This window comes from Cibotium barometz, chromosome 20 (assembly GCF_041138505.1).
Source record: "Cibotium barometz isolate CiBa-2024 chromosome 20, ASM4113850v1, whole genome shotgun sequence".
NCBI lineage: Eukaryota > Viridiplantae > Streptophyta > Polypodiopsida > Cyatheales > Cibotiaceae > Cibotium > Cibotium barometz.
The window spans coordinates 25,152,072-25,167,747 of NC_141065.1; the positions used below are offsets into that span (position 1 = coordinate 25,152,072).

Here is a 15,676-nt window from a genome sequence, read left to right on the forward strand (position 1 = left end):
TCATATTGTGCCAATGTTTTAGGAACCTGTGAAGCTTACAAGGTGGTGTGTGCGTGTGTGAGTTGCAGTTTGCTGCATCTACAGCATATTCTCATCAAAATTTTGGGGTTACTCCTGCACCGATTCAAGCGTCAGCAACACAGCAGCAAGTCCAAGCCCCACGGTCCATGACACAGCCATGGTCTGTGGCTTCAAGCCAAACAACTGCTACGGGTCCTCCACAAATAGGACAAACGGGTCAGCAAAATTCTCTTACAGTGAACTCAGTCTTGGTAAGAATTTTTCCACTGGGGATGCAGGATGTATGGGATATGCTTGCTTGTATTTTTATAATTTCAGCTTGTTTCAGTCTGTTCTAATAGTTTGTTTTGGGGTCTGAACTACCTGTATTGCAACTTGGTTCTTAACCAGGGACAGACAGGTCCTGTGGTTCCTTCATTTCCTTCTCAATCAGATTGGCAGGAGCACATTGCTCCGGATGGCAGACGGTAAGTTAACTAATGCCGGTGGTGTTCAAATTGTTTTGGAGTCTTGACAGACAGACAGATATGCACGCACGTGCATGTAAAGGGTCTCCCTTCCTGCTCTCTGCCCCAGGGCTTTGCTCTCATGACCTATCGGTTACTAGATTTTTTTTAAAAAAATAATCTTTTGCTACACTGGGGGAGTTCGCAGGTATTATTACAACAGAAGGACAAGGCATTCGAGCTGGGAAAAACCTTTTGAGCTGATGACTCCTGTTGAGGTGAGTTCTTATACAAATAGTACTCTTTGTTTGGAGCATAGAAGTGACTTTGTATAGAATAAGTTTTAGGTCCCTTTCACACGAGTAGAGTTAAACTTTGTATATTTTGTGTGAGCTACCTGAGGTGTGGTCTACATGCACGTGTGGTAGCCTATTTAGTCTCATGTATGGTTATTTGTATATGAAGCTATGTGGCAACCCATCTGCTGCACGATGGGATGCGGGGAGAGGGACACGCCCCCCCCCCCGTGGTGCCCCCTGCGCCCATCGAGTGGGTGTCCCCCTGTGTCGTCGGTGCACGGGGCCGCTTGATAAACCTTCCGCCCCCCTTGGGGAGCGTGAGGCACCCTAGCAAACGAGAGCTGGATTGAGACCCCTTCCCCTGGGAGGATCGACTTACGTAGCAACGACTGCAGAGTCCTATCGCGTTATTCCATGCTTATGTATTCAGAGCATAGGCTTGCTTTGAGCACTCTGATTAGCTTGATCCCTTACTTGATGAGTTACTTGATACAAGCTCTAGAAGATGGGAGATTGTCCTCGACCACTTGTTTGTCATTCATACCCTTCCTGCTTGATTAATGGGAAATGATTGTGCATGTGAAACTGTTTTACGGTGTGGACATTGTGTGGATTTATTGCCTATAAATGTCCATGGGGCTTGGGGATGCCTTGTGTCACATGCACCCGTGCACTGCAGTGCAATATGACACACTGGCTTATTATCAGTGCCATACTTGTAGAGAAGTAGTACCCTTTTTTAGGAATGTTTGTCGTATGTGGTGACCCATTGTGAGCCCTAGTCCAGGGACATGTCAGGCACGAGCTACGTGGGTCATTTCAAGCTGCCACTTGGAAAACAGTTAGTGCATATAAGTCAGCCTAGCATAGCTTGCATATAGAAAGCAGTTAGGTTTAACAAAGGTCTAGGCCTGTTCTCGTGGGCCACCATTGGCCATACCTAAGCGAAGGCATACCTAAGAGAAGGCATACAAAAGCCTTAAGATCCAGTTTTCAGCCTTCTAGAGGCTTGGGATATCTAGTTGGCAGGTGTAGATGTAGTTGGCCAGCAGCCAGGAACGCATACACCACGTTTGAAAGCAATGTTCTGATTTACAGCATTTAATGCTAAATTTCTGCGGTTGTTAGCCGACATCAGCCTATTTGGACCGATTAGCAGCCGAACCCATATTTAAGCAGCCCCTTATCCATGGCATAAATCATCTCATTCTCTCTAGAATACAGTCATAGAATAGTGTAGAAATATGCGTGCTTGAGACTCCTATCTTGTGCATACATTATTCCCAGCCAAGCTCTCTAGTAGTGCTTTAGTCGCAAGGCAGCCCGAAGTTTGGTCAATCTTCGTAAAATAGGCAGCACCCTACAACCTATCTATCAAGTCATCTGCACTGGGAAGAGAATACCTATTCTTTATCGTAACTTTATTCAACGGCTTTCCATTTGACCCCTCAAAAGTTTCTTTGTAGATTGAGTTCTATGGTTTACTGATGCAGTCACATGAGAGCTTTGACGCTCATATGAATAAAATGAAGTCCCCGATGAACCAGCTAGGAGCCCATAAAGCTAATGTGGAGGAAGATGTAGCAGTGGCAGTCTTGATCAAGGCCATGCTAGAAGATCCCATTGGCAACCTCATCACGACACGGAAGAATCTCCCAAGTCTCACCTTGGAAGGAGTCATCACCTCCTTCGAGGAGGAAGAAAAGAAGTACAAATCAAGGCCAACAAGAGGAGACAACTCCTCCTACAAAAAAAAGAACTTCAAAGGTAAGCTCAATCTGTGGTAGAAATAATCACACAGATAAAGATTGTTATGCTAAAAAGCCTCGTAAGCACTGTTGAAAAGCCACGAGAAAGATTTCTATCACAAAGCACAAGCCAACATCACAAAAAAGGAAGAAGAAGAAACCTCCAAAGAAGATGCAAACTTTGCAGAGTATGAAGACTCTTGGGCCTTTGGTCTACAACAAAATGACTGTAATATCGGTAACCATACCCCAAGGACTGAACAAGACACAACTTCTAGAGAAACTTTATCATAGTAGGTATAAATTTATCCAAATGAAGTGTGTATGAGGATAACGCTTGAGGGGGGTGTTGAAATACAAGTCTTATCAAAGTACAATAAATTTGTGTGTCAACAATCTCTTACAAAGGGTTCTTGAATTTGTGCATGTGAACACACTCCTACAAAAGGGAGCAGATAAAATCCATAAAGTAACCACAAGGCAAAAGTCAATAGGGCATCAACCTCTGCCAGGGGTTGTTGAAATACAAGCCTTATCAAAGTACAATAGATTTGTGTGTGAACAACCTCTTACTAAGGGCTCTTGTATTTGTGCATGTGAACACACTCTTGTAAAAGGGAACATATAAAATACATAAAGTAACCACAAGGAAGAAGTCAACATGGCATCAACCTCTGCCAGATTCAGGGAGTTGATTTAGGGATGCCTACAATCAAGGAAGAGGTGGAGAGAATCATGGGCACCTAATCAAGCATTATTAACATTAATCAAGTTGTATTAGCAACATGTATGGAGCCTATTTAAAGGCACTCACTTCAATGAAAAATTAGGCAAGCATTTCAATCATTTTTTTTCTACTGTTTTGATTCGTATTTTATCTCTCTTCATTGTGTTAATGCCATCGCTTAGCCATGTTTCCTTTTAAGCCACTATTGCTCTCCTGCTTCCCTGGGTAAGGCCTAATAGCCAACGAATGGCCAACTTTCCCCCTTACAACCCACCCTTGAAGTAACCGAATTCCCTTGTTTGTGAACACCAAGGTCAAACCTTAGGCCAACTTGAGGGTCAATCTATTCCATGCAAAGTCAAGGATGAAAGATACCACCATGTTCACACCTGAATCCTTCTCCCCGGTTTCACTCTATTGGTGATCTGAAAACCTCGGCCTTGGCATTTTGGATTATGACCATCACCACAAGACTGCCTAACTCCGCACCTTGTCTTGGGCTATGCCAATTTCTAGCAAGACTTCCTTCCCTGCCACCTAGTTGCTATTTGGATAACATGAGGTGTTCATGGTAAAACTTAGTATGATCTCTTCACCGTTTTAAAAAGAACTATCCACCCATGTGGAAAAGTAAGAGCATGCAACAAATTAGATTCCATCACAGTTCGACAAAGACCTCGAAAAATCAAAGATTTCTAATTAGGGATTGTACAAAAAAAGTACTTGAAAATAAACATCACAACTTAGGGTTTGTGCCGCGAAGACTATTTAGCGATTTTTGAAGTAACCAATGTGTGGGAATTCAGACTTGAATCCCACTTAGCAAAAGCCTCCTGACACCACTTGACAACCCCATTGTCATCGGTTGGCAAAGGCATGAGCACCCATCAAGTTTGGGCTCGACGCTATCCTCCCCCAGGGGGTCCTGGATTACGCGCTCCTCAACCTCAATGGTCGAAACACCATTTTACCCAAATTTGACTTCTTGGTTAATTTCACATCCGTTTGTTGAAATTTCTTACAAGTGTTCCACTAGCTCTTCAGTTCATTACTTTTTTCCAATTTATAAATTTTAATTTTATACTTCATCCTTCATCCCAACTCTTGCAATTTCCTACTTTTTCATTTTTCCCCAATTTATGAATCCCGGGTTCTTACTTTCTACCTCAATCGCATCAGATTTCACACCCAATTGTTGAAATTTTTCTATGTTTTCCTTAAATTCCCACTTTTCTCCAACTTGATTTGATAAGTGTCACTTCGAAACCTCTCCGTTTCGTCCATAAAATAGAAGAAACGCTTTTTGTGACTATGCATGAGCGTTGGAGCTGATGCATGTGATGGACACCTTTTGTAGAATAGGTGCCAATATAGTAGTGCGCATATGATTTTTGATGAGTATCAGCTGATTCAGCTTGATCTCTTCCATTCAATGGTTTGTGAATTAGATGCTACATGGCTCACACATCTATCACAATCCCTATTCACATTTTTTGGGCATATTGTGCTCTAATTTTATGCTTCCCCTTGCAAAGTAGCCTGCACTTTCAAGAGCAGTTGTCATGTATGCCATGGCTAATCTTCAGCATGAACTGGCTTAATCCTTGATTAGTGCAGCAATTAGGTCAACATCATCATCAGTAGCAAAGCATCAGAACCATCATCTTCTTCATCATCATCAGAACCATCATCTTCATCAGCAATAGAACCATCAGCAACATCACATTGTTAATATAGCATCAGCATATAAGGCACAGGAGGCCTGTCGGCTGGCAACATTCCTGTGTGCAGCAGTTGGGGAGCTGTCCAGCTGAAGGCCAGCAGGTGTTGGGCATCATACAGATCAAAATGCAGCATTAAAACATTTAAATCGTCCAGACAAACAGGCTGACAGCTTCATAGCTGGCCGACTGCTGTTCCACCCACATATATAAGCATAAATCAGTATTCATCAGAATCATTCACTGCTCAGTCATTCAGTCATTCCTCATTCATAGCAGTAGTAGAGCATATATAGAAGGGGCCTAGGTCACCCCTATGGGGCTGACCATAGCCCTACATCATGTACAAGCATCTAGTTACCTTTTTGTACCATGAAAACTTGACACCTTATCTCTCTCTTCTTCTCTCTCCTCTGTCTTCCCTCTTGAATCAAAGGTCTTGAGTTCAAATCTTGTCGGATAGATCAATTTGGTCTCTTGGGATAGTTTCCTACGACGTTAAAAAAAGTTCTCTCTCACTCTCTCTCCTCTGTCTTAATCTTGTGTTAATTAGCATCAATGTTATTAATCATGCTTAGGGCTGTGGATCAGTACAACAAGGCTTCCGTGCATGCAACATTGGTCCTCCTTCCATGCCCAATTTATGGGTTTTGAAAAGGAGTTTAATAGTCACTCACAATTGTGTTTTCCCCCATAGTTGCAATGAAACTCGTTTCATACCTTGGGAAAACTACGAAATGTTTCGAAAACGTCATACCTTTGTCTTCATCTCCTTGTCTATTAAAAAGCATCAAGTTTCCTTTTTGTACCATGAAAACTTGACACCTAATCTCTCTCTTCTTCTCTCTCCTCTATCTTAATCTTGTGTTAATTAGCATCAATGTTCTTAATCATGCTTAGGGCTGTGGATCAGTACAACAAGGCTTCCGTGTGCATGCAACAATGGTCCTCCTTCCATGTCCAATTTATGGGTTTTGAAAAGGAGTTTAATAGTCACTTACAATTGTGCTTTCCCCCATAGTTGCAATGAAACTCGTTTCATACCTTGGGAAAACTACGAATTCTTTTGAAAACGTCATACCTTTGTCTTCATCTCCTTGTCTATTAAAAAAAGGGGTTGTTATTAAATAGGAATGTGCCTCATATAAGAAAACAAAGAAAACACACCTTAGAGACAATGTAAAGTGAAGTTTGGGATCTAGATTCTCTATTTGTAGCTCTATTAAAATCTTAAATGAGAATCAGGAATCAGGTTTGTGAATGCAAAATGTTTGATTTTCATGATGGAAATTTACAAAGACAAGCAAATTTTGCAAGTTCTATATATTAACAGAGATTTTAGCATGTTTCTAGACAATTTATGGGAGTTTTTTTGGGCACTTTAACCCCGCCTTGAAAATGTGTTGTAAAGGTACATAACAGTTTTGAAACATTTTGCAACGTGTTTCATGAAACACCTGGCAACTATGCACTAGATGCATTTAGCTTAACTGGGAGTGCCATGGGCTTAGAGGAAGTTTTCCACTGTGATGTCCAGCTAGGAATAGTGTGCTTGTTAAGCACATTGATTGATATGTGCTCTTTGAAATGGTCTTGAGTTTGTCTCTTCCATGTTATTCTTTGTTGTTAGATTCCATGAATAACTTGTTGTGCTGACTTGCAGCGGGCAGATGCTTCGACAGTTTGGAAAGAATATACGGTAGCGGATGGAAGAAAGTAAGCTATATTTAACAATTCCCTCTTCTTGGGGTCTTTCCAGACAGATCCCTGTCTAGAGGGACTGGAGGGGGGATCTTGGGTCGGGGATCTGTCTATAAAGTCCCTTACCCTCTGGTCTTTTACAATAGCTAAGGATTGGGGATTGGTGACTCGTCTGGCATTGAATCAGTAAAGTAAAAAGCTTGCTGCATGTCTCCAGGTACTACTACAACAAGCTCACAAAACAGTCAAAATGGACTATGCCTGAAGAAATGAAGGTTCCGTAAAGAAGTGTTTTTCTTATAAATTTTTGGATGTTAGCACCTTGGTTCTCTGTATAGGTCTTCAGATGTCCCACTTTGGATCCGTATGTGTCAACAGACAGCTCGGGAGCAAGCGGAGAAGGCTGCTAACCCTCCATTGACACCGATCACACCGATCACAGAAGTGGTTCCTGTCCTGGCTGCTGTGTCTCCTTCACCAGCATTAACGATGTCACCTAGCCCTGCTTCAGTCATTTTGTCCACATCGGCTCCAGCATTATCAAAGTCTTCTTCTCCAATCGCTGTAACTACTGTAACAGTAGACGCTGCTCCCACTGTAGCAGTAGAGGCTGCTCCTTTGAGTGTCGAGACTCCTCCATCAGCGGACATTGATGTGACAATGTAAATGCTCTTCAGGTGTATTTTGTTTGAAGAAGTTTTGTGTACCGACCTGCCTCAGTGATAAATGAATGGGTTGTTTCAGAGCAAATGCAGAGACTGGTATCAAATCTGACGCCGACCAGAATTCAGGAAACAAGGTCATGTTGGTGGATGAAGCATCAGTTCAAGATATGGAGGTATTCTCAATGTACAATTATCTGCTTTCCATGTTTTGAGTCTGAGCCAAGTATACCTCTGTCTTTGAATATTCTTGCACATAAATGTGACATGAAGAAGTTAGCCCTAATCGCTAGGGCTGGATATGCTTAATTGAACTGGCTTTCCTTGAGATAAACTTTAAATCAGGTTGGCGTGCATGATCAGGGGAAGAAAAACAGAAATCAAAGGCCTTGACTATTGAAGTCTCTTAATTATTAAACATCTCTAAGGGAATTGCCGATCTTGTTTGTAGGTTTAGCATGGCTCTTGCTGTAATGGTACCTAGGTAGTGTTGTGCTCATTTCAGCAGTTCTATGTCTCTCATCTCCAAGCTATGTGCAAATTCAAACACTGGGAATCAAAATTCGTTAATTTGTACATAAAAGCCTTGACTAATGTAGTCTTTTAGCCATTAAAGTGCTCGTTTAAGTTGCACTGTGGGTTTGAAGTGTTATATGATGTGTCACCTGTATTTACTTGTATCCCCTAAAATTGGTTATTCAATAGGGTGTCTAGAGGGTTAGACTAGTTGATGAGGTGGCCAGTTGGAGGAGAATGCCTATGACCTCTCGGGGCTCCCTTTTGTACTCTCCTCCAGTTGTCCACCTCATTCATTGGTCTAGGGCTCCAGACTCTTATCATGTACCCTTCCTCTGAGGAAACCCCTGAATTCAGGCAATGTATCATGAAGGCTAAGGAACTTCTTTTCTTATTCGTAGAATCAGCAAAGCTTACTATCTTGCCTGTTACAATGATACTTGAGGCAGTGTTGTGTTTATCTGATATGGGAGTGCTGCCTTGTTTTTAATAAATTTAAGGTACACTATCAAATTGCAGAATAATTGCATTGAAAAGTAAAGGCAGCTTAAATTTCAGGTTTTCAGGGTGTTGTTTTTATCCATGGGCGTGCCTGTGTACAACTTTCTCGCTAACTAGCAGGTGCAAAGATGAGAGAGTGATCAGAGACATCTGAATAATTTATGAAGTAAGAGACCATTTGATCAATTCCCATGGAGCTGTAGGAGCAGGGTTCTGCTGGTTTGGCAGTTGGCTTTGACAGAGAAGCTGGAGTTTTCGGAGTAACGTGTTTCCCCCCTTAGCACCTCAGTAAAATACTGAAGCATATGCATGTTTTTGCATTCTTTTGTATAATATAGCAGCTTTGCAACTACTTGCTTTGATGGCCAAGATGACACTTCAAGTCCTTACTGTGATTATTCAATTGGTTATGCTGTGTTTTGTCTCACAAGTAGTTTAAACTGAAGGCTTAGGTGTGTCATGACAACAAAGAACTTGCACACTGTGTTTTTGAATCAAATTCAGCTGGGCAGGAGGCCATTGACTGTTTTTCATGTCATGTATGTGATTCTGGTTTCCTTAAAATGGCTACTGCCATGTTTTCTAGCATTGTCTTGGTGCGTAGAGGCCCAAATGAAATAATGTGTCTATAAGACCTCTATGCATATGCTCAATAAATCCATTTGGGCTTCTGTGCATATCCATGCGGGTCATGAAATTCATGTGGGCATCAGCATTTGGATCTTGTAAGCTGCTTTGAAAATGTCTAACAGGTTTTTTGAGATCTTGACATTCAGACTTTGAGATATAACTATAAGACATTTAGTTCACGATTCACAAAAGTCTAGAAAACCTATTTACTCCATTATATTGCAATCATGGGAAGGCTCTCCACTCCTGGCTAAAATTGTGAGGCTAGAGTTTAGACAAGAGTACACTTTGTCAATATCCATTTGTATATGCTCTTAATGTTGAGACTTGAAAATACAAAAGCAATAAGCTTTTCAACCTTTCTAGATGACAGATAGAGGGGAATAGGGTAGTGGCAGGGTGAGTAGCACCACAGCCTGCGAATATTAGCAGATCACTGTGAACTGCTTGGGCTTGTGGAGTCGGGTAGTGGCAGGGTGAGTAGCACCACAGCCTGCAAATATTGCAGATCACTGTGAACCGCTTGGGCTTGTGGAGTCATTCTCTTGCACACCTGTGAGTGCATGGTTATCATTTTGCAGTTTCAAGCTTGATCCCTTTTGTTGCTTGCTTAGTCCTCCTTTTACAACTGTGGCTGGTAAAACTGGGGCATAATTTGTTGATTATTTGATTATCTGTGCATGTTGGTTACCACACCCTGCTCCCACACCAGAGAGTGTGGGAGTTCTATATCTGTTCATGGACAGAACTTGATTGAGACCCACACGCTGTAGTTGTGACTACTTAGGTGCTCATGAATTACACCTTCACATGGGTTCTGATGATGGGAGTAATATTTGTAGCACTTTGTCATGCTAACATGAAGAAGCTGATGGCATGAAGATCTGGAGTAGGCTCTTTTTAAATCACACTCCTTTTACATATAAACACTTACAAGTGCTTCATTTTACAATTGACTGCTTTACCCCATTGCAATATTGTTACGGTCTGCTTTGGTCATGTAGTTTGAGGTGGCCAAGGTGGTTATGATTGTTTTCTTCCATATCAAATATGATCCAAAGAGCTGTTCTCTAACTTTTATCATTTTTTGGATCATTGTAAGGAGGCAAAAAAAGCAATGCCCTCGGCAGGAAAGGTTAATGTGACTCCTTTCATTGAGGATAAACCTGTCCCAGCTGCTGATGAGGCAACAGTTTATGCAAACAAAGCGGTAAGGACTCTGGAAAAAATCTACACGTCAAAATTTGATGCTTGTGACTTTATATGCCTGCTGCTACTGAAAGAATGCATAAGCCTCCTCCATGGTTTTGGGAATCTATTTAAGGCATAAGCTTCCTCCATGGTTTTGCCTTCAGGAGGCTAAGAATGCATTCAAAGAGCTTTTGGAAGCTTTACATGTTGAATCAGACTGGACATGGGAGCAGGTAGGTGAATTTTCTCCAAAAGATGATCAGGTGTTAATTTTATTTTGTAGTGTGTTAAAAGACTCTGTTTCAGGCAATGCGAGTTATTATCAATGACAAACGTTATGGTGCTCTTAAAACATTGGGAGAGCGAAAGCAGGCTTTCAATGAGGTGATGACTCCATAACCACATCTTATTTTAACTCAAACTGCACAGTTTAAGTGATTGATTAACAGCTTTTGAGACTGTCTTTGCAGTTCCTAGCTCATAGAAAGAAGCAGGAAGCAGAAGAGAGACGTGTTAGACAAAAAAAAGCGAGAGAAGAATTCATAATCATGATGCAGGTAGGAAATTGTAATGAACTGGTGTGCTACTTGTCTTTGAAGCTTAAGTCAAGATGTCTAGTGCCTCTCACTCACTTTTTGGGACTGTTTATTTGCAGGAATCTAAGGAGCTAAGTTCAAAAATGAGATGGAGGTTCTGCTTCTTTCCCAGTTTTCTGTTAATTTGGTCTGTGCACTCTTGTTTGTATGGGTTTCACAACCTGCTTAATATACTTCCTCTCTTTCTGTACAATCCTGGTGGATAGGCCACATGTCTGAAAGAAGTCAGACATATAAATCCAATGGGGCTGAGGCTGCACAGTTACGAAGCTAAGAGGGTTTCTGTAATAGGAGTGGTGTTAGTGATGATGAAATGTCAGAAATGCGAGGGCAGTTGAGGCTGGAGGGGGGATATAGGAAGGGAACTTGTCACATCCGGACATGCCTAGGGTTAGGGCTAGGGTCGTGTACTAACCCAATGTTAGGGTTAGGGTTAACCCAAGATTAGGGTTAGGGTTAACCTAAGATAGGGTTATTGGCTTAGCTGGGGGTGGGGAACTTGAGGGCGCTCTGAAGATGAGGTCTAGATCGGCTAAGAGCTTATAATTAATAGCCTAGGGCTAATAATGGCTGAAAGAAAGTAGGAAAGCTTATAAATAAACGCACTGAGCAGCAGAGGAAGGAGCTCAGGCAGGTTGCACAGGTCAAGCTGATAGCCTGGGCAGCCAGATTGATGCGCAAGGAAAGCAGAGCTTTGAGCGCAAGAAAGTGGCTGCCAAGTATGGCTTGTAGCGCTAATGATAGTAGGCTAAACATAAGAATAAAGCATGCTTAAAAACAATGAGGATGGGCTGGATGCGCACTTAGGGATGTAGTCGGCTATGTGGGAGAAGGAAGGCCAAAAGGAGGCGTGAATGATAAAGCAGGGAAACGCATGAGAAAAACAGAGCATAAGTGAGTTTTTTTTGGTGCTAAAGCGGGAAGGGGCTTAATTTTAAGCCCTCGCTTTTCGAAAAGCACAAATGTCAAAACTAAAGCAAGGGTGCTTTTCTCTCTCTCTCTCTCTCTCTCTCTCTCTCTCTCTCTCTCACCAGGTTGGACACTAAGAACACCGACACAAGAGTTAGGGATGAAGATGGCTTTCTATAGAGATCATCTTCTCCATACCACTGAGGACGGGTTCATCATACGCCCGAGATACATGGGCACACACCTCTCACATGGCATTAGATGTGTTATTGGACAACTCTGCACTTCTTCCATGATCAGAGGACCAGTACAGAGACATTTGACCGACTACGTCAGTATTACTTTGCAAGTCACTGCTCAACCCCTGACTCCCTTAGCATCTACACTGAGAGCCGCCTCTCGAGGAGTGACACGTGATCGGGCGCTACAGCTTAGAAGAGCCAGACGTCCGAGGTCCAGAGGACCGAGTAGGAGATCTCGTATGCACTGGAGGATACAGATGATCATAGCCAGGCACCAGCAGAGGCCTGCCAGGCACTTTACCTCGGATGAGATTGGCCTCATGCTACAACGTCCCATGCGAGAGTTTCTCCGCCCGCCTCCCCCGCGGGATGCTATCACTGATGTGATTGTACCCCTCTTTAGTTTAGGTGCTCTTCCCCTATCTATTCTTTGAGGATTTACTTCAGTTATTTCAGCTTTATATTATCTTTCTTGTTCCACAAACAGCTTGTATCGGACCTTTGATTGTAACTTTTGTCTCATAGGTCATTCTGGCCTTTTGAAGACGCTAATATGACATTTCATTTCATTTTATTTCTGTCTCTCTCACTCTCCACACACACACCAACACCACGGCCTTAACCTATCACCCACCATAGCTGCATACTTGTGCTGATCCTAGCTTTGTACAGCCTTTATTTGGTATTAGAGCTGCTCCTGCTTGCCTCACGTACCGTCCCCCTTGGATCCACCTTGTCATCACTGCCTGCTTCACACATTGTCCACCCTGGATCCACCTTGCCCCCGCCATCTCCACCTTCACGCCACCGTCTCGGCCGACTTCAGCCCATTTGCGCCACCAGCTCGACGGCTGGTTGGGCGGACCCGGAGGGGGGGGGGGAGCCTGGCTGAGCCGCCTGCCCTTTTGGTGGCACTAGCTGTGGGAGGTCCTTACCCGGGCATGGCCATTTTTTGCACTTCCGCCCTGTCCTCCCCCCCCCCCCCTCCCCCCGGCCTCGCCTCTCCTCCATGTCGACTTCTCTGCGCCAGTGCCTCTACTCCCGTTCGCGCATCATCTTTCCCATCTCCACTCTTTCTTCGTGGCCAGTGCTTCGACCAGCAGCGCCCCTCTGTCTGTGCCACTTGTCCTCCACGTGAGCATATGCAGCTTCACCAACCTCGCTGTGGTCACCTCTGATGGTGCTGTGACGCAACTTTTCCTGCTGCCATTTCCGCTGCCTGCACAGAGCCTCTCGTTAATAGTGTTCCGCCCCACTTGCTCCAATAGTCAGTCGTCTCAGGCATGTACGTGGCAGCCCTGCTGTGGCCCGCCGCCCTCTCGGCATCATCTGCAGCCCATACTTGTAGTGTGCCACATTAGCATCAAATTTGGGACTTTTTGAAAAATTTAGCTATTAGCATCACATTAAACCTACACAACAGCCCGAAAATTTTGGGGCTTTTGCAAAATTGCCAGTTTGCATTAAAAATTGAAGCTGCAATAAGCCCAAAATTTGGGGGTTTTGCCAAAATTGATCTCCAGAGCCAAAATTAAAGTGTGGTGTAGTGAGTTCAAAGTTGGCACTTCCCAGCCAAACTGACATAAATTGAAGGGTCATATGCTCTTATTTTTTGGGGCTTTTTAAAAAATTGACACAAAATGGCAAAACTGATGCCTTCCGCATCAACCGTCACTTCCGTGGATATTAAAGGTGGCAACACCACCTTGAGGCGTTCCGGCAGCACCGGAACTCAACATCAAAGACGCTTGGCTTCACCGACTATCTTCTGGCCATCGCTCTAGGTGACGGTCTCTTGGCAACGATGCTGCAAAAAGGGCGACATCATTGCACTCTCTCTTGTGATGGCCAAATGATATTGATGCATGAGGCAGCCTCGGAATTGTACATGAAAGAGGTGAGAAGTTTGAAACTTCTCGCTCTTAAGATTGAATGTCTAGACTAGTTGACGGTTTGACCATTTGAAACATTGACTTTGTATGTGTGGTTGGATCTCACAATGGTCAAAGATACCCTAGGGTGGACGTAGTTCCACATGTTCGATGGGGTGTAACCCATGGACATGTTAAGGGTGAAAATTGGAATATGTTATAACCATTGTCCTTTAGGATCTCTATTAAGGGGATTGGGTGGAGCTTTGGTAACCTTAAGTTCATTCCAATTTGGAATTTGGTGGGGTGAAAGTACTTGGAAGCCATAAGTTGTCTTTATGCTGTTCGAGGTCATTGATTATATACAGAAACTAATGGGGAGTTGTATGGTAGCCGTAAAGAGACGCGAACATCTACCGGTTATGTGTAAAAACACAATCTCTGTCCAATCTGAGATGAGGATTGGACAAGCGATATCTTGTGGCTAGAATATTGCTGTGGAAGTACATAGCACTAGGACTTGTTTGTGCATTTAGTGGAGTAAGTGTTTGCCGACAACTAATGTAGGACGCCATTTGGTATGATAGGTGAGTTATGCTCTTGTTATGGTAGAGCTTGCTGCAGTTTAAGATTGGATGTTCTATTAGAATTTAGCTCTTGGATGAGAATTGGATTAATAGTAAGCAATTGGAACCACAGGAGTCTTACACTGGTCTAGGTAAGAGGCAGTAGACTTGAGTAGATGCTACGGACAGATGTCTAGACCCGAGGATTCGCTTACATAGGCTTGTCTCTTTGTTAGCAAGGTCTACCAGAGGAGTCTTACACTAGTCTAGGTAAGAGGCAGTAGACTTGAGTAGATGTTATGGACAAATGTCTGGACCCGAGGATTCGCTTACATAGGCTTGTCTCTTTGTTAGCAAGGTCTACTAGAGGAGTCTTACACTAGTCTAGGTAAGAGGCAGTAGACTTGAGTAGACGCTATGGACAAACGTCCGGACTCGAGGATTCGCTTACATAGGCTTGTCTCCTTATGCATTCACAAGGACGTGAATTGAAGAGGAGGGGGGAAGTACGTTAAATTGTTGTTTTACGGTTATGCTCCGAGCAGATACTATCCCCTCATGCACAAGAGGAACTTTGTAATTGCTGTGATTATCGTGGGCTACCTTTTACATGTTTTTTATTAAAAGTTTTTCTTTATTACTGCATCTTCTTATTTTTATGCAGCAAGGCTGCAGCTCTCCTTGCTGAGGATCCGAGGTTTCGTGCTGTTGAGAAGGATCGTGAGCGGGAGGAACTTTTTGAAGATTACCTGGTTGAATTAGAGGCTAAAGTATGCTGTACCAACCTCCTTTTTCCGAAATTAGTCTCTTGGCACTTGTCATTAGATGCTTAACTCAAATTGAACTTCACCTGCCACCAGGAAAAAGAGAGGACACGGGAGGACAGGAAGAAAAATCTAGCTGAATATCGGAAGTTCTTGGAATCCTGTGATTTCATTAAGGTATCCAAAGCTTCCACCTTTAATGTGCTGGTTTCCTTTAAGATTTTGTCTCATTCAACAATGGCTTGTCTCAGGCTGGTACCCAGTGGAGGAAAGTTTTCGATAGGCTTGAGGATGATGAAAGATGTGCTCGCCTGAATAAAACTGACCGCATGGATGTTTTCCAGGTTTTACTTAAATAAATTCATTTGCAAGTTGCTTCCAGATGTTTTAGCGTTTTTGAAAATAAATGTCTCTTATAGAGTTGTTTTTCAGGAGTATGTTCGTGATTTGGAGAAAGCAGAAGACGAAGAAATGAAAACCCAGAAGGTAAAAACAATATTTTGTAGGGATGTTACGGCCCATGGTTCAATTAGTTGCTTTTTTCTGCGACTCTTGTATCCTGTCT

At 43.0% G+C, this 15,676-nt stretch overlaps 1 protein-coding gene across 35 annotated transcripts in view; it reads left to right on the plus strand.

Moving 5' to 3' along the window:
- Positions 1 to 15,676, plus strand: part of LOC147627695 (pre-mRNA-processing protein 40A-like) — a 76,962-nt gene that overhangs the window by 1,958 nt on the left and 59,328 nt on the right. For all 35 annotated transcript variants that reach the window (XR_015268293.1, XR_015268295.1, XR_015268294.1 and 32 more), the window contains exons 5-20: positions 69 to 272; positions 412 to 488; positions 676 to 745; positions 6,626 to 6,678; positions 6,881 to 6,938; positions 7,042 to 7,325; positions 7,408 to 7,501; positions 10,075 to 10,182; positions 10,328 to 10,396; positions 10,470 to 10,547; positions 10,634 to 10,720; positions 10,819 to 10,853; positions 15,012 to 15,117; positions 15,208 to 15,288; positions 15,363 to 15,455; positions 15,544 to 15,597. Coding sequence is in view for 12 of the 35 variants with exons in the window: in XM_086814637.1 (XP_086670763.1) it covers positions 69 to 272; positions 412 to 488; positions 676 to 745; positions 6,626 to 6,678; positions 6,881 to 6,938; positions 7,042 to 7,325; positions 7,408 to 7,501; positions 10,075 to 10,182; positions 10,328 to 10,396; positions 10,470 to 10,547; positions 10,634 to 10,720; positions 10,819 to 10,853; positions 15,012 to 15,117; positions 15,208 to 15,288; positions 15,363 to 15,455; positions 15,544 to 15,597 (1,551 nt within the window). In the remaining 23 variants the exon portion in view is untranslated. The remainder of the gene's footprint in view (positions 1 to 68; positions 273 to 411; positions 489 to 675; positions 746 to 6,625; positions 6,679 to 6,880; positions 6,939 to 7,041; positions 7,326 to 7,407; positions 7,502 to 10,074; positions 10,183 to 10,327; positions 10,397 to 10,469; positions 10,548 to 10,633; positions 10,721 to 10,818; positions 10,854 to 15,011; positions 15,118 to 15,207; positions 15,289 to 15,362; positions 15,456 to 15,543; positions 15,598 to 15,676) is intronic.